The sequence below is a fragment of the Mustela putorius genome, unplaced genomic scaffold (assembly GCF_011764305.1).
Source record: "Mustela putorius furo isolate JIRA1106 unplaced genomic scaffold, ASM1176430v1.1 tig00000174_pilon_pilon_pilon, whole genome shotgun sequence".
NCBI classification, from domain to species: Eukaryota; Metazoa; Chordata; class Mammalia; order Carnivora; family Mustelidae; genus Mustela; species Mustela putorius.
This window is the reverse complement of record NW_025421304.1, coordinates 18,484,178-18,504,256: the sequence shown is the minus strand read 5'-3', so window position 1 is coordinate 18,504,256 and position 20,079 is coordinate 18,484,178. Positions and strand designations below refer to the sequence as shown.

Genomic DNA, 20,079 nt, shown 5'->3' with positions numbered 1-20,079 from the left:
CTTTCTTCTTTTTTTTTTTTTTCTCTCTCTCTCAACTCCCCTACTCCTTTCTTAAGTCTCTTACCATCTCCAAGAGCTAGAGCAGTCATTTTCCTCCTGTTTCTTTTTCTCTTTTCTCTTTTCTTTTTTAAGATTTTATTTATTTATTTGACAGAGAGACAGCAAGAGAGGGAACACAAACAGGGGGAATGGGGGAGGGAAAAGTAGGTTTCCCACCGAGCAGGGAGCCCAGTGTGGGGCTTGATCCCAAGACCTTGGGATCATTACTTGAGCCAAAGGCAGACGTTTAACAACTGAGCCACCCAGTCATCCCTTCCTGTTTCTTTTTGAGCAAACACACTGTGTTGCCACGTTTTACCACATGGGCCAATGAAGTTCTGATCTCCACTCAGAACATAGTTCTCTAACGGACACTGTGCTGCTCCAGTGGGGTTAGTTTGAAGTGTAGTAAGAATATGAGGATGGTCAGACAACTTGGACTTCATCTCCACAATAATGTAACTTGAGGTGTTGAAATCATGGAACATTGAACCAATTTTTTAAAAGATCCAGGTTGAATTAAATGTTTCTCTCCCTTGGAATTCCTCCTCCCACCCCCAACAAAGGCAGAAGTATTACACCCTTGCCCTTGGCCTTTATCCCCATTTGTTCCAGACAGGTAGTAGAAAAAAGTTCTGGGGTTCTTTAGGACTTAAGTAGTAAGTTTACAGAGAATGATGAGCAGTATTTGGGATGACAAGATGCGATGAGACTTAATTAACTTTCTCTTTTCTGAAATCTGTTTCAGCAACTTTACCAGATCCTGACAGACTTTGATATCCGGTTTTATATGTATGAGCTACTTAAGGTAAGTGGCATTCATATGCAGTGAATTTTTTCAGGTATATTCGTTAAAGAAATTTCAGAGAGGACAGAGAACTCAGGAAGACTCTTTCTTGATACTTAGAGAATTTCGTGAAATGTTTGTTTTTGTTTTTTTAAATTTTTTTTTAAGTAGCCTCCACACCCAACTGGGGCTTGAAATCATGACCCTGAGATCTAGAGTCGCAGGCTCTACTGACTGAACCAGCACGTGCCCTAAGGGATTTTTTTTTGCTTCTCTTTTAACCTACATTGAGATCTCTGTCGTGGGATCCTTACATAGGAACTTTCCAGTGGAACTGAGAAAGGTGGCCGAGTCAAGAGATAACAGGAATCAGAACCTCCTTCTTTGTAGCTCTTGTTGGCCATTGGATTTTCTTTTTGCTGTTTAATTAACACTGTTAGTTTTCATGGTATAACATGTCACCCAGAACTTAACACTTTTTAAAAAGTAATTTATTTTTTCTCCTAATTCTATGGGTTCCTGGGTGAGTCTTCTGCCTGGGTCAGCATGACTGGGGCACACTGGTCCAGGATGGCCTCATTCACATCTCGGGGGTGGCAGCTGGCATAGCCAAAGCCTCGTTCTACAGAGGTGTTAGTCTAAGCTGCTTCTTCCTGTGGTGGCCTCGGTTCCTACTTCCACGAGAAGGCAAAGTTTGATGTGTAAGCGCTTTTCAAGCCTCTGCTTTAATCATTGTCTCCTAATGCCCTTTTGGCCAAAGAAATCCTGGCCAAGCCTAGATTCAAAGAATAGGGAAGTAGACTTCGCCTTTTGATGGGCAGAGCATTGAAATCACAGTCTGGAGGGACGTGAGTGCTGGGAGGTAGGCCTCTGTGGCCATCTTTCTCTTGCCATCACTCACAATCCCCTTCCCAGCCTACCCTCCAGCCTTGACTGATGTGTACACGCACGGAGAGGTGATGGCAGGTTGGGGGTTTGGGGGTGGGGCAGTGGCCCTCTAGCTGTCTTAGTAATCTGCCAAGACGGAAATTTTGAAACATTACTGGTTGATGGAGGAATGGTCTTTTTTAGTTTTAGTTTGTCTAGATGAACACTTAGGTAAAGAATTCTAAAATGGCTTATCAAATGGAATAGACCAATGGCTCCTAAGTAGTTTTGAGTCATGGATCACTACGAATCTAAAGAGAACATATAAACTCCCCCTGAAATACATGTATAAATATACAGTATTACATGAAGTTTTATGGGGGGTGTGGATCTCAATTTAAGAACCTCTGAGAGATAGAGATGACTGAGTTATTAGCATTATTGAAGAAAATTGCCAAGAGGAGTTTAATGGGATTGTGAACAGTTACTTGAACAAAATCCCTTGTTTAATTAAAGCTAAGCTTTAGGGAATGGGGGTTTGGAGAACTAGCTTGTGAGGTAAATGTGTTTTCTTAGAAGCGCTTATACAAACCACTTTTCATTAGTACCAGGGTGGCCAATTTTCTAAGAGTCCACTCTTAAAACTAATGGGTCTTTCTTTTGCCAGTAATATCAGAAGCATGTGAAGGTAGAGCTTGCTTTATCACACCTTTCTGCATGTCCTCTCCAGACCAGAATGGAAGGTGTCCATGGGGAAGAGGTTTGCAGTGTTGTATTCTTAAAAGCAATCTGCTAGCTCCTTCTCTGGAGGTGCTTGCCGGAGAACCCAGTGCATCCACCCAGTGAGAGCAGCAATCCAAATCCAACAGTTGGTTATTTTTTTTTTTAAGTAAGGTATTAAGATTTTGTGGTTTTCACTTAGCACACCAAAGATGAAGATTTAAACCTAGTACAGCTGTGCTTAAGTCATGGGAAGACATCCCAATGATGCAGGTCTTCACAGGCGGGTCATGTAGATGGTACTGTGTGTCTGATATCCCTTCTGCTTTCTGGAGGTAACAGCTAGCCAGTAAGGGCATTCTTTCTGCTAATGAGGCACAGAACCCCAGACGAAGTTTGAAAAATGTTTTTCATGCTTAATGGTCAGATAATACCAGATTTTGAAACTGAAATAACTCCCCCAAGGAATTTAAAAGCATGTCAGTGACTCCACAGGGAGTCTGACTAGTGAACTTGGCAAAAGAGTTAATTCCCTTACTGTCCTTGTTCAGCCTCTGCTCTCCTTAGGTTTTTCTTACACCCCAGGTATTATGGTACTAATTAGTTCATTCCTTTGGGCAAAGACTAGGCAAAATAACAGAATCGATACTTGCTGAATTTTTTCTTTGGGGTAATAAAATGGGGATTGAGGAAGAGGAGATCTTCAGCTTCACGGAAAATGTCAAAGAAACTGAGGCTAGGGCTATTGAGTGGTTGCTGGGTACACAGTGCAGTCTCCCGATTCAGATCCAGGGAGGTGTGTCCTCAGGAGCCCTGGTTTCAAAAGACACTGCCACAAAGCCATTGTAGAATCTTGCTACACCTGTTGTTGTGAAGCAAAACAAAGAGAAAAATTAAATTGAAGTAGAACTTCTATAAATGAATAATTCTTAAGCGTACAGGTTTTTGGGTTTTTACATAAGTGAAACCTTCACCCAGATCTATATGGTACTGTGCTGCCCAGTATAGTAGCTGTTGCCCACAGGGAGCTCTTTAATCCATGCCTTAATTGCAGCAGCCGTATTTCAGTGTTCAATGGCCTCCTGTGGCTAGTGGCTACTATATTAGTGCAGCTGTAGAATATTCCTGTCATTACAGAAAGTTCTATTGGACAGGTCTGGTAGAGAATATTAACAAATATCCCAGAAGGCTCGCATATGCCCCTATGCCCCTTCTCTTCGGGATCCCTTTTCTGAAGATGCTTGTACCACCATAGTTTAGTTTTGTCTGTTTTTTAAATTTTTTTTTTTTTTTTTTTAATTTACTCGACAGACAGAGATCACAAGTAGGCAGAGAGGAAGGAAAGCAGGCTCCTGCTGAACAAAGAGCCCGATGCGGGGCTCGATCCCAGAACCCTGGGATCATGACCCGAGCTGAAAGCAGAGGCTTAACCCACTGAGCCACCCAGGCGCCCCTTGTCTGTTTTTTAACCCTCAAATATTAAGCATCGTATGCTATCTACTTCTTTGTGTCTGGGGAAAGCAGAATTTGTTTATTCCTGGAATGCTGATCCTAGAGCTCATTCTCTGACCTAGTCCAGTGGTTCTCAATCAGGTCAGTTTGGCAAAATCTGAAACCATTTTTGGTTGTCACAATGGGGAAGAATGTAACTGGCATTTGGTGGGAAGAAGCCAGGGATTCTGTTAAGCATCCTGCCGTGCACAGGACAGCTCTCCCAGCCAAGAATTACCCCAAGTCCCAGGTGTCCAAGATGTCAGCAATGCCGAGTTGGAAAAACCCTAATCTTGTCTTGTAGAAAACTCCCCTAAAAGTACTCAGTGCCAGGCACATAGTAGGAAGCACGAGATGATGGGTTGCTATGATTCTTATTACCTAAGGAGGAAATCATGGCAGTCAAGTAGGCTGCAGTGCTTTGAAGACAAGCCAGAAGGCCTAATTTAAAATGTGTGAGAATAGTTACTGTATTCAGAAAGGGAAAATTAGAAGCAAATTTTTGTATTATCTAAAACAAACAAGGCACCCAAAGAAAAAAATGGTAAAAGATAAAAATGACAAAAAAAAAATTTTTTTGAATCAGTATTTATCCAAAGAAGATGCAGGATGACCACTAAGACTCAAAAAGATGTCCTCTTAAAAAAAAAAAAAAGATGTCCTCTTGATCACCCATTTAGGAAATACAATTCAGATCCACGTGAGGGCCCACGTGAGACCCTCCAGAAAGGCGCAAATCCCGAGGATGAACCAGTGACAAGTTGTTGGCAAGAAAGTGATGAAACCGGAACCTTCATACGTGACTGCTGGGGATGTAAAATGGAGCAGGCACTTTGGAAAACGATCAGGCAGACTTAAAAAGTTCAATGTAAACTAACAGACAGCTCAGCGCTTCCACCCTCAAGAATCTGTGTAAGAGCAATGAAAGCCTGTGTCTTCTCAGAGACCTTTACGTGAACATGCATAAGCAGTGTTCTTTGTTTAGCCCCAGACTGGAGATAACCCAGATGTCCGTCAGCTAGGACAGCCCTGCAGCGGATTACTACTCAGCAACACAGAAAGGACAGAGAGGAGTCTCGGCAACATTATGCTGAGGGAAGGAAGGCAGAGTACTGTATATTGTATTATCTCACTTTAAAAATGCCCAGAAAAGGCAGTTCGGCAGTAACAGCAGGTTTGTGGTTACGGCTGAGGTAGGGGCAAAGAGGAGTGGGGACCGATCACAGGCAAGCTGACAGGGAATTCTTGGGATGGTGGCAGAGTTCCAAGACTGGATTGTGGTGCCGGTCGCACAACTCTGTGAGTGTGCTAAAGGAAATCATGGACTTCTATGCTTAAAATCGTATCTGCGTGTCATCTGTCTTGTAGGGAGCAATATCTTCCCTTAGAGTAAAAATAGAACTCTTAAAGGCCCCTGGCTTAGGGGTTGTTTGTAAAAGAAAATATTAATACTAGAACACTGGGTCCATGTTGAACGACACGTCTTCATTCCCACAGTGACTCTTGCGTGCCATTTGAACCACTGTGAGAGGGGACTCTGGTGAGTTTCCCAGATCTGGTTTTAAACCCATCAAGCTAGACCAACAGATGAGTGTAGGATTTCTAAATCTAGGTGGCTGGTGAAGTGCTATCTACTAACACCTAGGTAGGAAGCGTCTCCCTGACCCCTCCCTCACAGAGCCCCCTCTCCACCAGCTGCCGGCATAGGGTGCCCCCAGAGCAAGGGGAGCCTTCTGAAGCATGCCTATTCTTCTCTCTCACAGACCGTAAGCTGCTCTTTGGGAGAGTGCATCCAAGCCAAGCTGTCACAAATAATAAGAATATGCTTGCATCGCAGTTGGTAGATGGTTTGCTTACTTTTCTCTGTGCTTTCTTGTCTAATAGGCCCTGGATTACTGCCACAGCAAGGGAATCATGCACAGGGATGTGAAACCTCACAATGTCATGATAGATCACCAGCAGAAAAAGGTACCATTGCAGCCAGGCAGCGACAAGGCTTTCCGTGGAAGGCCTAGGGCAGACTGCAGGTGGTACTGCAGACCCATTTACCGCTGTCTTTGGCAGACTTTTGTTACTGTTCCCTCTTCAGTCTCCGGTGTTGCTGTCTACTTTGCATAGGTGTACGCAAGGAAAGTAGGCAGCCGAGCCTCACTGTCGTCCCGTGTTTACTTCGATCATGGTTTTCCAGAAGGCCATGCAAAGAAACTCCAGCTGATGGTTTCTCCTCATTTTAATGACTCTAAGACCAATCAGTGTGCCTGGCCTTACGAGTACACTTGGGTCTCTCCTATTTTCGATATCTGGTTCTAGTTGTCCCTGATAGGTGAGTGGACGAATCCACTGCTAGGAGATGAACGAAAGGCTGGAGCAGTGCTTCAAGCCTGGACTGGGGCCTGTGTCCCCAACCCTGTCAGTCGTGGCAGCTGTTATTGACAGAGGAGTGTGTTATATATGCCAGCGAAATGGACAGAGTCAAAGGCTTAAGCTTGACTGATCTGAAGAGAATGAAAAAACAGGATCATTTAAGTTTTAAAAAAGAAAAAGCAAATAAGATTCTGAGTGCTCTGCTCTAGAAGGGACCCTTCCACTGTTGCTGAAAGTGTAATTTTTGCTAGCATTTTTCATGTGGCCCACATAATTGTTAACTGATGTGATGTGGCCTTGTTCTAAGGCATGGGCATCTGGAATCACTCCTTTACGTGTTTGATTTCTGTCATGTTTGTAGCTGCGACTGATAGACTGGGGTCTGGCAGAGTTCTACCATCCTGCTCAGGAGTACAATGTCCGTGTAGCCTCGAGATATTTCAAGGGCCCGGAGCTCCTTGTGGACTATCAGGTAAAACTCCTAGCCAAGCATCTCCCCCGCCTTTGTGTGTTTTCTTAGAGCTTCTCCTCCTTTGTTCTTTGGATACATTCAGAACCAAGCCTGAAGTGTTAATTTCAGACTTTTCTCAGTAACTTTTTTTTTCTTTGAATTCTAAAATATATGCCAAGGTCAACTAAAGACTAAAAATCCAGATCAGAGAAATGCATTTATAACACCCTTCACTGACAGGCTGACCTTATTTCCCCAGATGTATGATTACAGCTTGGACATGTGGAGTTTGGGCTGTATGTTAGCCAGCATGATCTTTCGAAAGGAGCCCTTCTTTCACGGACAGGACAACTACGACCAGGTGAGCAAACAGTGACTGGCTCTTCCCCATGTGGGGCAGATGCCAAGAAAATGGAGTCCTATGACAGGGATGTTGTCCTCAAGCCGCTAAGTGTCACTTAGTGTCTGCACAGAAGTTTTCCTTCAGGGTAGAGAATTGTATGACCCTTTGTGGTTACCAGGTCCCCAAATGTAGAGACAGATAAAACTCTCTAATGCGCAACTTCCAGAGAGAGTCCTGTGAAGAAGTCGGGCAGCCCTTGTCTAATAAAACCAGACTGTAGTCATTAGATTGTGATGTCCCCAGAATTGGTCAGCTTCTGGAAGATTATTGTCGTAAGTTGTTACCATTTTAAAGGCGGTTTGGAAATTTGTGTTCTGTGACCATCATGTCCTGGGGTCTGCTGCCTGTGTGGCCCAGGCTTCAGCCTGCATCTGGTCCCTGGGAACCCAGTGGTGTGGAAGTCCCCAGTGCCTTGGGATCGTGTCCTCCCAGGCCTGCAGTGAGCTCTGTGCTCAGTGATTTGGTCAGTTTGTTTTGTGTTTCAGCTTGTTCGCATTGCCAAGGTTCTGGGTACAGATGAGCTGTATGGGTATCTGAAGAAATATCACATAGACCTAGATCCACACTTCAACGATATCCTGGGACAGTAAGTAAGAGAGGGAGAGAGAATGAGAGTTTTAACTTACCCTATTTCAGAACTGGGAATGTCGCTGCAATCACTTGCTAATCATAGCAAAATTGAAACTTCCTCCCTTTTTTGCCTGTATTTTTTTTTTTTTAACTTGCTTTGAGGTATCTAGGCATTGTTTACATGTGTCTTCTGGTCACTGTACTTCTCTAAGAGATAACCTGTCAGTAGAAAATGGAAGACAAAATCCTATTACAGGAAAAAAGCTTTCTGATACAGCATATGCTTATTTTAATGGAAAAATCTTAGAAAGCTGTGTTTCTTCTTTGAGTAAGAGCTTTATAGTTTTTTTTTTCTGTGTAATGGATTTTTACAAGATAGCAAATTTTGGGGCACCTGGGTGGCTCAGTGGTTAAGGCCTCTGCCTTCGGCTCAAGTCATGATCCTGGGGTCTTGGGATTGAGCCCTGCATCGGGCTCTCTGCTCAGCGGGGAGCCTGCCTCCTCCTCTCTCTCTGCCTGCTTCTCTGTGTACTTGTGATCTCCATCTGTCAAATAAAATAAATAAAATCTTTAAAAGAAAAAAAAAGCGGATTTTAAAGCATATTTGCAGGTACAGTGCAATAATATTGAAAAGTAAATGCATTGGGGCATCTGGGGGGCTCAGTGGATTAAGCCTCTGCCTTCAGCTCAGATCATGATTTCAGGGTCCTGGGATCGAGCCCCACATCGGGCTCTCTGCTCAACGGGGAGCCTGTTTCCCTCTCTGTCTCTACCTGCCTCTCTGCCTGCTTCTGGTCTCTCTGTCAAATAAAGAAAATCTTTTAAAAAAAAAAAAAAAAAGGAAAGAAAGAAAGAAAAGTAAATGCATTGGCAATTTTCAGTGTTTTATGGAGCCTCTAGATTTCTGAGGTTGGCTCTCTAAATATTTCTGCTGAACAAAAATAACTCCATCACCTCTGTGCCTCACCAAATGGACTAAAAGCCTGATGCATAAAAGGTGATCTAGGAAGGTGCCACAGATTGTAAACGAGACGTCAAAGTTTTTGCTCCTTTTATTTGTCAGAGAGCATGGTTTTTGTTTCAGGATGCTGCGAATGTCCCTGTGGGGGGTGGGGCAGATACGGTGAGAAAGGGATTGAATGAGATTGAAATCAGTGCAGTAGTCTAAGATTTTGTTGCCTTTAGCCCTAGTAACATCAGGAGTCTTGTTGAATAGAATCTCGGTACTAACGCTTCCCTTTCCTTCTCAGACATTCACGGAAACGCTGGGAAAACTTTATCCATAGTGAGAACAGACACCTCGTCAGCCCCGAGGCTCTAGATCTTCTGGACAAACTTCTGCGATACGACCATCAACAGAGACTGACTGCCAAAGAGGCCATGGAGCACCCGTACTTCTGTGAGTCTCCCGGGGTATAGTTTATTACAGGAGAAATAGTTGCTTATCTTTGAGGCCAGTCAGAATTCTAGCTGTTTGGATTGAATCATCCGTGGAATTTGGCCTCATTGGTTCTCGACTGTTGAGACAGTTTTGCAGTTCCGTTTCTTGGTCTGCAGGGTGTTTGCTTGTCCGCTCCCTTAGTTCTCCTTGAGTCTGGTCTGTGGACCATTCCCTGTGGCCCTGAGTTGGGAGATCACGAGCACCTGAACATTGTTTTCAGATATATACAATTGTGTGGGACCCTAACCCAAGATACCTTCCCCTCAAAAAACAAGTAGTCTAAAGTAATAAGGTGACTGTGGTATATTTTTAAAGAAGGAAATGAGTTAAATAAATAGAAGGAATTTGAGAAAAGGAAAGCAGGTGTGGAAAGACCTCACTAAAATCCTACTTCAGTTAAAGAATTTTGGGGCCTCCCTTCATAGTGTGGGTATGGATTAGTGCCTGGGTTGCTTATTGTCTGCATGTGTACCACCCTCCCCCACAATACGGGAGGTCTCAAATAAGCTTTCCTCTTAGTTGCTGGCAACATGAGATGATATGGTCCAGGCACAGGAGACTGGGGATAAAGGTTACAGGACCTGTCTTAGCTCACTCTCTGAATCAAGAAAAAAACCTTCAGCCTGTCTATTGGGTTGGCTAGTATGCTATCTTCCTTTCTTTTCTTCCCTTCTAGAGATTAAGCAAATCTTACCTGTATTATACAATTCTTGAACCAGCTGGCCTGTAAGCATTAGTGGACAACAAATTGGAAAGGTTTTACCCTTCGGCCTTCTGGACCTCAGATAAGCACAACGCAGGGGTCCCTCTTTCCAATTTCTGGCACAGGAAGCTATTTTCACCCTCTGAGTTAGAGTCAGTTAAGAATTCTGATGTTTGTAATACGTAATTAATGATCTGTCTACTTTTCTGAATACACATCTTCTGTTTAAAAAAAAAATAAAGTGTTTCAAATGACTGTTGCTTAAAATTGATAGGTCTTCTAATGGCTCTTTTCATTCCTTTGCTCCCAAGTGCTCATTACTGCCCATGATTTGAAGAAATTGGGGGTTGGACCTGACATTAGTATTCAAGGAAAATAACACATAAGAAGATTAGTAGTGATTTTGAACAGTGGGAAGGAAGTCAATGTTTGTGGACCTCTGTTTTCCAAGAGTCTCCGTAGTTGAACTTGCCCTTTGAAGGAAGTGCAGGAACTGACTAGAAGAGCAAATTCCCCTGATTAGTTTTCAGTGTCTGATTTTTCTCTAACCTTAGTTCTGTAATTTCTGTTGTCCTTCTGACCCTGGCTTTCCCGTCAGTCGTCCGTCTCTCTCTACCCCACTGCAGAAGGGGGATTGTCATGATGGTGCCTCCCATGGTTTCCAGCCCAGATTCGGCTGACTTCCATCCTGTTTTCTTGCAGACCCCGTGGTGAAGGAGCAGTCCCAGCCTTCTGCAGACAATGCTGTGCTTTCCAGTGGCCTCACGGCAGCCCGGTGAAGACTTGGAAGGCGACGGGTAATGCGGCATTGATGCTTGCCAATAAAACCAACCAACCAAACCCAAATCTTGAAGGAAAACTACAATGTGATAAAAAGAAATTCTAGTCATTCCTTCTAAATGCAAAGAAGAGTAAAGACCTAACTGTCTGTCAAAAAGAAAGAAATCCCCCAGTACTAGTCTACAGGGAGCTGCCGTTGTGGCGGCAGGACGATGCCCATAGTTCAGGATCTGAGGGAACGCTCCCTTTGGAATGCATGGGAGAGGAGAGACTCGGAGTTGTTGTCCATTTACCTTTATTTAACAGGAGGCCACTGTTGAATTAACCCGTTCAGTCAACAAGCTCTGAATATCTGACTTCCTATCTATTCCACTGTGGTCTGGGTTTCCTTTGGTGTGAGATTCAGGCTCAAGATTTAGCAAAACGTCAGCAGTCTATACTGACACACCAGCCTCATTTATGAAAAGGAGATATTAAAACAGTGACAGTATTTTTTTTTTAAAGCTCTTTTACAAATTCATGTTTTATGTATTTTTTTATGACATGAGCTCTCTGGGAAATGTACCTCACCCCTGCAGTTTTCTTCTAAGTGTATTCATTTGGGAGCACACTGCAGGCGCTCACAAGAGGCCCCTTTGCCATCAGCAGGCATCACTTGAAACCTTGTGACGCCATGAACAGGTCCCTCTGTCTCATCAGAAGTTTGATGCGAAGTGCATAACTTGGAGCTCACTGTAACCTTTGTTGATTTACCTAACCATAAAATCTTGTTGCTATTTTTTCCGTGTAGCCTTTTTTTTCTTTTTGCAGCCTTGTAAGGAAAACCTCACCATTTCCCAGCACATACATCCCTGTGTGTGCACCTGTTTTCATGCACCCCCCTGAAATAGAGACTTTTTGGTCATAACCATAATGAAAGCTGGAAAGTAGGTCTTCAGGCAGGTTGGGGAATGAGGGTAACATCCTATTAGAATGTATTTAGGAAAAGACCTATTGAGTGAGAAAATGTACTCTTCCCCCACCCCCCACCCTTTTTGCCTTTTTATCCCCATGAGAAGCAATTTCCCTCTATAATCAGGGTAAGCTGCATTTGGAAGCTCCAAGAGGTCATATGTGAACGTGATGGCAGAGCTGTCCTTCTCACGGGCAGGGACTGGGGTTGTGTGTGCAGGGCCAGCCCGTACCCCAGTGACGGAACAGTCATCATCTGGGGAGCCTGGGGGGTGGGTTGGAGCTCCTGGAGTCAGTGTCAAAGCTCGGGATCCATTGTGCCAGCCTTCGTGTTAGCAAAGGAAGCTGGATTCTGTTTTAAAAGTAAACAGGCTGATTTCATTTTGGGGACTTGTCACCAGTCTGGTTTGCAAGCAGTCTCCTTCCCCAGCTGCAGAGCCATGCCACAGCTGTGGGGACTTCGAGCTAGGCTAGAGCTCGAGGTGTCAACCCACATCAGACTGTAGGATTTCTTTATTAACTATTTAATAATGCCATACATTTTTATAAGGTTAGATTGTTTGTTTGAAAACATCTGTTTACATTCCGTATTCCAATAAAATCGTATTGGTATTGGTAGCAGGTCCTATCTCTATATGTAGATTGTATTTTTGTCGTTTGGTTGGTGGGAATTTAAAATGCAAATAAAACTCTTACTAGAGTTGACGTTACAGATTGAAAATTAAAAATAAGACCCCAAAGCCAGGAAATGCATTCAGTTAAGATTCTCATACCAATACTACCTGCCTATATTGCACACTCTGTATATTGATGTATGCATTTGTTCTACCTGAAAACGGAAGCCAAGGCATGAGCTCTCAGCTGCACCTGTATTCGTATGTCAGGCATGGAAGCCTTCTGATGTGCCCTTCTAGGCAGCGCTGTTGGTAATTATCAGGGAGATGTGCCGCTGTGTGTCTTTTTTACCCCCTACCTCTCACCTCCTCCTGTCATTCTCGCCCACCCTTGTTTTTTTTTGTTTTTGTTTTTGTTTTTAAGTTGCCTGTCTGGACCAGGCAGGAGGAGTGTACTGGAGGGTCTTGATGAAGTAGTAACCCCATTTCTTTTCCTTGGGTTCCCCAGACGCAGCGAAATTATCTGGAGGAGTATAGTCAGGTGATGGACGTACTTCTGCCTCTCTCCGTTGATCATGATTTAGTCAGTGCAGACACAGCTAAGCTGCCTATCCTGGCTCTGTGACTGCGGCTCTGACACAGGAGGAATTCTTTTTATGCATAGTTTACTTTTCCACCACCTATGCTTTTCACTTCTTTTCCTGCCTTAGACAGTATGACTGAGTTTAAAATGCCCATCCCTTTCTGAGTCTGGTCTTGACAACTAACTGGCTGGCTGGCTATAGGTTCTTTCCCAAATTGAAGTGAGTCCAGTCCTAACCTTTTCTCTTACCCATCTACAGAGCCATTTTGTGGCCAGATGAACCTAGCTCCCTGGAGATTTCCACATACTTAACCTGGCTTAGGAGATGGTCATGAAAAGTTCCCAGAGTGGGGGGCGTGGGCAGGGAAAGAAGATGTGTGAGAGCGAGAGAGAGAGAGAAAGAGAGAGTGAGTGTGTGTGTGTTTGAGTGGGAGTCTGCTCTTATACTTAGACTCAGCTGTGGTATATTTACCCACCCAATATCCTGTCTGGTCAGCAGATTATTTCTTAAGTTCATCTCAGTATTTTTGATTAGCCATTTTGTTTGCTTTGTTACTTTATAACTGGTTAAAAGTGCCTACGATAAGGACTTAGTTATTTCCTAAAGAAAAGCAAAAAATGTGGGGAACAGGGTAGTGTTACACTATCATCTCAGGTCCTGCCTGTGTTCAACGACATAGGCCTGGTATGGTGAGAACAAAATGTTCCTTTGCCAAATACATATCAGTCTGTCAGGGCTGATGGGCCACAAGTGAGCATAAGTGCGAGGCTTGGCTTCAGCTGACAAGTCCCATGGCGAGAGCAGAACTGATGAGATGCCCAGTGATCTTTTCACCTGCAGCTTGCTTGCAGTTCACTCTCCCCTGGATCGTATCAGCTGCCCGCTCCTGTCCCATCACTGGGAGGGGACTAGGTGGGAGAAGTCAAGTGGACAGCGCAGACCAAGCATTCCTGGGTCTTCTCACCAATGACAGCAGTGCCGATGGTGGCTCTCTGAGGCGCCTGCACACCGGCCGCCGCGCCGGGTTGAACAGACATCCTCTAGCACGCCGCTGCTCCCGGGGCTCAAAGCTACTGTGCTCCCTTGCAGAGAAGGAAGGGACTCAGACTACTTGGCTGGAGAAGAGCTTATAATCCTTGGGGGCTCAGGCAGGAGGTGGTTAAAAGAAAGGGAACCAATAAGAAAAACAGTCAAAGGGTGGATCTTGAGGAGGGAGCATGACTTCTTGACAAAGTTCAGGGACACCACCTTCACGAGCTGGAATGGTGTCCTGAGATGGTCATGGAGCCTGGAGTGGTTCCAGCAGGACTGGAAGTGGTGCCCTCCAGGCAGATGCTGAGTCCTAGAGAGAGCTGGCGGCCGTGGGTCTCGGTCCACACCTACTCAGGGAAATGACTTAGGTTCTCCCAGGTGCTGTATTAAGGATGGAAGCAAAATTCTTTGGGGAACACAAGCAGCAATTGGAAGAATTTTTTTATATGCACTGAAATGGTTCTAAGAGAGCCCACTTGGCCGTTTCCCTTAATGCCAGTTCAGACTGCACAATTTGTTTAGAAACCTGTGTTACTGCATGAGCACCCACAGGATAAAGCAAATTTCCCTCCTACAAATAAGTAGGGGTGGATCATAATGGAGCAGAGTCAAGGTCATTGAACTCTAAGCCCTTCCAAAAGCAAAAGCAGGGTCCACAGGAGCGTATGAGAAGCCAGAGTTGGTCAGAGAGCTTAATCAACCTAAGATGGCCTAACGTCCTGCTTTTAAAAAACTAATCCCAGGGTGGGAGTGGGTGGGGGGGAGGTGGCGGTAAAACATCTGGCCAAGAAAACCAGTAATAACGTATACTTCTGAGCTCTATGGATGTGTTCATGGAAACGACTACGAGCAGGTGCCGTGGAGGCTGGGGAAAGTGATGTGATGGGTTATACAGCTGATGAGCTGAGTACTTCTGTGTAGAGACTCAACAATGTGCTACAAATGTGATACTTAATCCTGAACTGCATGTATTGGGGATTGTTCCAAAAAAATAATAACTTTCATTGAATCAATAAATTAACAGTTTTGCACTTGCTGGCTTTTCTTGCTGTAAATGGTGACTAAGAGGTTGGGACAGAAATCTTGCCACCCCCTGGAAAGCTTGGATAAATCTTCAAGACCTGTGGAGCCAACCATTTCCTTCTGTTCGCAGAAAAGCACCACTGCCTGGGTTGTGATCTTTACCAAGTCACCACTTCTGACACACTTGGCCACCTCTTTATCACTGGATGACTGATACAGGACTGATGTGCTGCTGCCCTTAGTGGAAAGACAAATGCATGTTCAGTCCTGTTTTCATAAATAAAAATGTTGACAACCACCAGCTTCCCAAGCGGGAGACCAGCCACTGCTATGGGGACCTTAGGCTTGTGTTTCCTGTGTCTTGGGGGAGAGGCGGGGTACACCTTGAACTGCGAACATGGGTGTATGGGCGATGCAGTGGATCCCTACCTTCAGTCCTATGAGGTGGGGCCAGAGTGGGGTCCCGGTGGGGCGGTTGTGGTTCCTTGGTACTCGCTTCCGCCTCAGGCACCTGCTTCTGGGATCGGCCCATTTTAGTGCCCGACTCACCCCTGTGGCAGAGTGCTCTGCGTTCATGAACATCTCTTCTGCTCGCATTCCGTGCATCACAAGCAGGCACACGCTATTGTGCATCTGCATTTGGCAGATGGTGGTGTCTTTAATTAGCGTGCTTCTCCCTGACGGATCCCTCTGTGGCGCTGGACGCTTGGAAATCAGTTGCCAAAGTGCTTAAAGGCAAATAGGCCTTTCTTTCTTAGCCTTCCGCGCCATGTGGCCTTTCTTAAGAACGTAGGATCTCCCATCCTTGACCCAGGGAAAGTTTTCATGAAATGATGTTTCTGTGACTGCTTCCCGGGGGCATAGTCCTTTCTCATTGCTGTAGTGCCCATCTCTGAGCACTGCTTCTAGAGTTCTGCCGCTGGCTTCTTACCGCCCACACCACTGTGCTGGACATGGAAGGAGAAACGGGGTTTTCAGGCCATGCCACACCGCTGCTCCCAGGGGAGAGTTAAAAATATTTGAGCTCCCTTTTTGCTCTTTGTTTGTTAGTGGACTCGGCGCTTCCCCAGCGTAAATACAGTCATCTGATTATTAGTCCTGAGATGTCCTCAGTGAACTGGGTCAGGGCTGATGGGGATCTGGAGTTGGACTGCTGAGCTTGTGGCTCGGCTGTCAGAGAATGGTCCATGGTGGAAGCCAATGGTGCTTCCAAATCTGTGTTCCGGACCCAAGAGGTGGGAAAGAGGCCTGGGGAACACATGCCATGTCCAGAGCTTTCCCCTTGCTCTCCCAGAAGGCCATGCCTAAGACCGCCTCTGTGAGTGGCGATCACAAGAGGAAGGAAGAGGGTATTGCTGAAACCTGAGACCATAAAGTTAGCTCTTACTAGGTTTTCCACTGAGTGGCATGGGAAAGTCCAGCTTGCACACTGCTCCCACACTCTTACAGAGAAGGAAGCCGCAGGCAAGTGAAGGCCTGTCCTCACTCCGGGTCAGATTGATTAATGCCGTCTTTCCCCTCCTCCCGTCTCTTTCCCCAGGTCTGTTGCGGTTCCTCCCACTTTTCCATAAGCAGAACAAGAACCAAATCAAAACGTCTTAACGTGTGTAGAGAGATCACGTTCCGTGAGCAGACACAAAATGGTGGCAGGTTTGGCCAGCACGAACCAGACCAACTGAAGGGGCAGCCCACCACCGTATATCAAACCTCACTTCTGAATGTAAAAGGTTCATACGCCTTTGGCTTCCTGTTGACTTCCTCCTGACCCAGAAAGCATGGGAAATGTGAAGGGTATGCAAAATGGTCGTGGGTTACTGTTGCTCCCCTGCTCCCCCTTGACTCGGCCTGTGGCCACCAGCAGACCACGTTAACTAGCCGACCACAGACTCCACAGTGGGGGTACGGGGGCAATCTACGGCATGACGGGCAGTTACATATTATAATTTTAAAAGTATATATTATTGAATAAAAGGTTTTAAAAGAAATGTATGGAGAGTTTTCAGTGTGGAAGGGGCCATTAACCGAGACCCGTGGCCGCAGAGGACTGAATGAAGAGCATTTGTGCCAGGTTCTAGCCAGAGGAAAGCAGGGGGAGCCCCAGCGGTGAGAAGGGCTGGTTTGAAGGACACTCTTGGCCAGAGATGAGAAGTTGAACAGGTATCGTGAACTACTCCTGAGAATGGGGCAAACCTCAGGTGACTTAAGTAGATCAAGCGAGCCAGGAGAGCCATGTTTTGCCTTGACCCTTCTAACCCAGTGATATGGTGGTAGACAGATGTCACCTCTAGTGACCTCCAGGAGATGCCTTAGCCCCTTCTTTGCTTTCCTATTACCAGTGTCTCTGTAGTTCATTCCACCTCCCCATCCCCCACCTTCCCTGTGGTCCTTCTGGAAAAGCATCTTAACATGGAGCTTGCTTGAGTGTGCGGTCTTGCAGCAGGGAAGGGGTCAGAGGGTCTCAGGTCCAGACCAAGGGCTGCTTCTCGTGGCATTTGGAAGCTCCCATGGGCTGGAAGGAATTGTGGCCCACATGACTGTAAGAGAGTGCAGTGGAAGCACCGGGTGTATTATGTGAAAATGAAACCTGCTTTACAAACAAGTCTTCCCTGGCTCCCTCAGGCCTGCTGTCTCAGGACAGCTGTGCCACAGGGAGCTGAAACCAGCCACAACCTGGTGGCTACCCAGCTTTGCCTCTGGCTGTGGCCTGCGTCCTCCCACAGCCTCTAGAAAGCAAGAGAGCCGGGCAGACCCCGATGCCCACGCGGCTCAGGGGAGCCCACTAGTTCCCCACAAAAGCCACTTGGTCCCACAACATTCCTTCTTCTTTCTTTGCTGCTTGTCCTGAACAGGTGACTGTGGGAACCCAGGTGTGGACACTCACAGTTTCTGAAGCAGTTGTGGGGGGAGAGCAAAGAGGCCCCTCAGGGTCATCACGGCGTCACAGTGTCCCTTGGAGCAGCCTCTGTCGTATCCAAGCAGTTGCACAGGTGTGGGAGCCCGAGACAGTGCCTGGCCCCGGACACCAGCGACGAGGGCCGGCAGGCCTGCTGCCAGCAGACTTTGTAAGGCCAACGGGACACTGAGTGGATGGACTTGGGACTTTGCAGCACCACCGCTGGCCTGGTTTTCTCAAGCAGGCTCTCTCATGCAGCCCTTTTGACTCAAGGCTCTGCAAATTTCTTGTGGTCTCCCATCCTCGAAGCTCCTACAGACATGGTGCTTCGTGTGTGCACGTTACCTACCTAGCCCATCACTCCATGTTGACCCATCGGCATTTGAGAACCTTCCCAGATGAGAAGGGTCTCTGCAGAGTAGATGTTGATTGGCTCGGGAACTCTTAGATGCCATGCAGAATATGGATGCTAGCTCCCTGTTTATCTTCTCAACCAAGGTGCTCTTTAACTTCCCCATGGGAAAGTCTTGTTTTCCAGAAACCTCTCAAGCATTTCAGATAAGTTTCTTTTTTGTCGATGACTACTGTTGGGTGGGAGAGAGTTTATGGAATAAAGGGAAAGAAGGAGTTTTTGCTTAGGCTTTTTTGACCTTGAGAAAAGGGGACAGGGGACCTGCTTACCCAAAAACCGTCTATAAGGCTCATCTGCAGCATGCTTGGAAATCCAGAATATCGATTCTCATCTCAGTGCTCCTGCTTTGTGTTTGGGCTGTTTAAAGTAATGTTTGTTTAACTTTTCTAATTACCAAAGTACTATATGCTCACGGCAAAAAATGCAAATGTTACCTAAAAGTCAATCATGAAAGCTTTCCCCCACCTAATGCCCACCCCTAACCCACCACACACAAACACGTACAAAATCTCTTTTCTCTCTTGGAGGTAGCTGTGGTTAAATTTGGCGTATATCCTGTGATTTTTTTTTTCCTTCATGTTTATGAAGTTAAAAAATGGTGACAATTTTTATTTTTACAGAAATGTCTTCAAACTATACGTCGGTTTTTGGTTTTTTTTTTTTTTTGCAACTTGTGGTTTCCCGAAGTTGTGACAGTTTCACCGTCAGCACGTACAGATCTACCTCACCTGTGTTTCGTGGCGGGGTGGTATTCCAGTGTGTGACGTACTGCAGGCGAAGCAGTCCTTACCGATGATAGAGTCTTGGCAGAACTATTACCAATATGCCGCAGTGAACACATTTGCACATATATTTTTACGCAGTACATTGTGTTTGTGAGATAAAATCTTAAAAAGGAATTGTGCCATATGTTTTGTTTTGTCTTAAGGCATTGCCATGATTCAGAGAAAGCAGGCTTCTCTTCCCTTCTCTCACCGGTCTAGGTTGGAACTGTGATGCCTTTAGTGGTGGAACTCTTGTGGGACTCTGTCAGGCACTCAGAACGTGGTGCCTAGAGTCTTTGAGCTTTCCAGGAAAGCAGGAATGTTTGAAACCTGAAAAAAAAAAAGTATTGGCGCTCACATAAGAAAGTTACAAAATAAAAAAATTAATAAATGTAATTATCTGTCTTTCCAATCCTATGAGCTTCATTGTTATTTGCTTTAAAAAATATTTCTCTTATGGTAGTGAAGTGTCACAATCACCAAATCAAATCATTTAAAAGCAATTCTTAAAGATCTTTAAAAAAAAAAAAAACAAGAAAAAAGTTACCTTAAATATGAAAAATGGCTACCTTTTAATACGTTTGATATGCTGTAGGGAAGCCTTCAAAAGTAAGCAGGGAGGGGGCTGGCAAATGTTATAAAATATCCCTGGGCAGAGGGTGGGTATAGAATAAATGAGCAGCACTTTGAGGAATATTCAGGAAGCTTTTAAAATGTGCATTTGAAACACATAGTACTAAGTGAAGACGCCAGACTCAAAAGGCTACTTGCTAAGTAATTCATTTCTGTGACATTCTGGGAAAGGCAAAATGTAAGATGGAAAACGCATCTGTGGTCGCCGGGGATTCGGCATGACCAGGACAGGGTTGGGGGCTTGATAACAGGAGGAAATTTGGGGGTTGATGGAACTGTCTGTATCCTAAATGTGGCGATGGTTATGTGACTCAGTGCCTTTGTCAAAACTGTACAGCCCCCCAAAAGAGTACATTTTCCTGTATGTGGATTAAAAAATAAATTTTAAAAACAACAATAATGCGCAGAGGCCCAACAGAGTCCCACTTGAACTTCACTCTCAGATGAGCAGGAGCGTTTTCTGCCCACCGTTGTATCTTTTACTGATGTCGTCAGGGCTGATGGTCTTTGGCTATAACGACTGGTGATGGCAAGCAGTGGTCCTTCACCCACCAACT

The 20,079-nt window shown here is 45.3% G+C and overlaps 1 protein-coding gene across 2 annotated transcripts in view; it reads left to right on the top strand.

Moving 5' to 3' along the window:
• CSNK2A2 (casein kinase 2 alpha 2) overlaps positions 1–19,065 on the top strand; it is a 40,509-nt gene extending 21,444 nt beyond the window's left edge. For both annotated transcript variants that reach the window (XM_045076130.1, XM_045076129.1), the window contains 8 exons: positions 788–847; positions 5,789–5,872; positions 6,630–6,740; positions 6,979–7,080; positions 7,608–7,708; positions 8,943–9,091; positions 10,539–10,633; positions 16,361–19,065. In XM_045076130.1, the coding sequence (XP_044932065.1) occupies positions 788–847; positions 5,789–5,872; positions 6,630–6,740; positions 6,979–7,080; positions 7,608–7,708; positions 8,943–9,091; positions 10,539–10,615 (684 nt within the window). In that variant the 3' untranslated portion in view covers positions 10,616–10,633; positions 16,361–19,065. The remainder of the gene's footprint in view (positions 1–787; positions 848–5,788; positions 5,873–6,629; positions 6,741–6,978; positions 7,081–7,607; positions 7,709–8,942; positions 9,092–10,538; positions 10,634–16,360) is intronic.
• Positions 19,066–20,079: the final 1,014 nt, after the last annotated feature.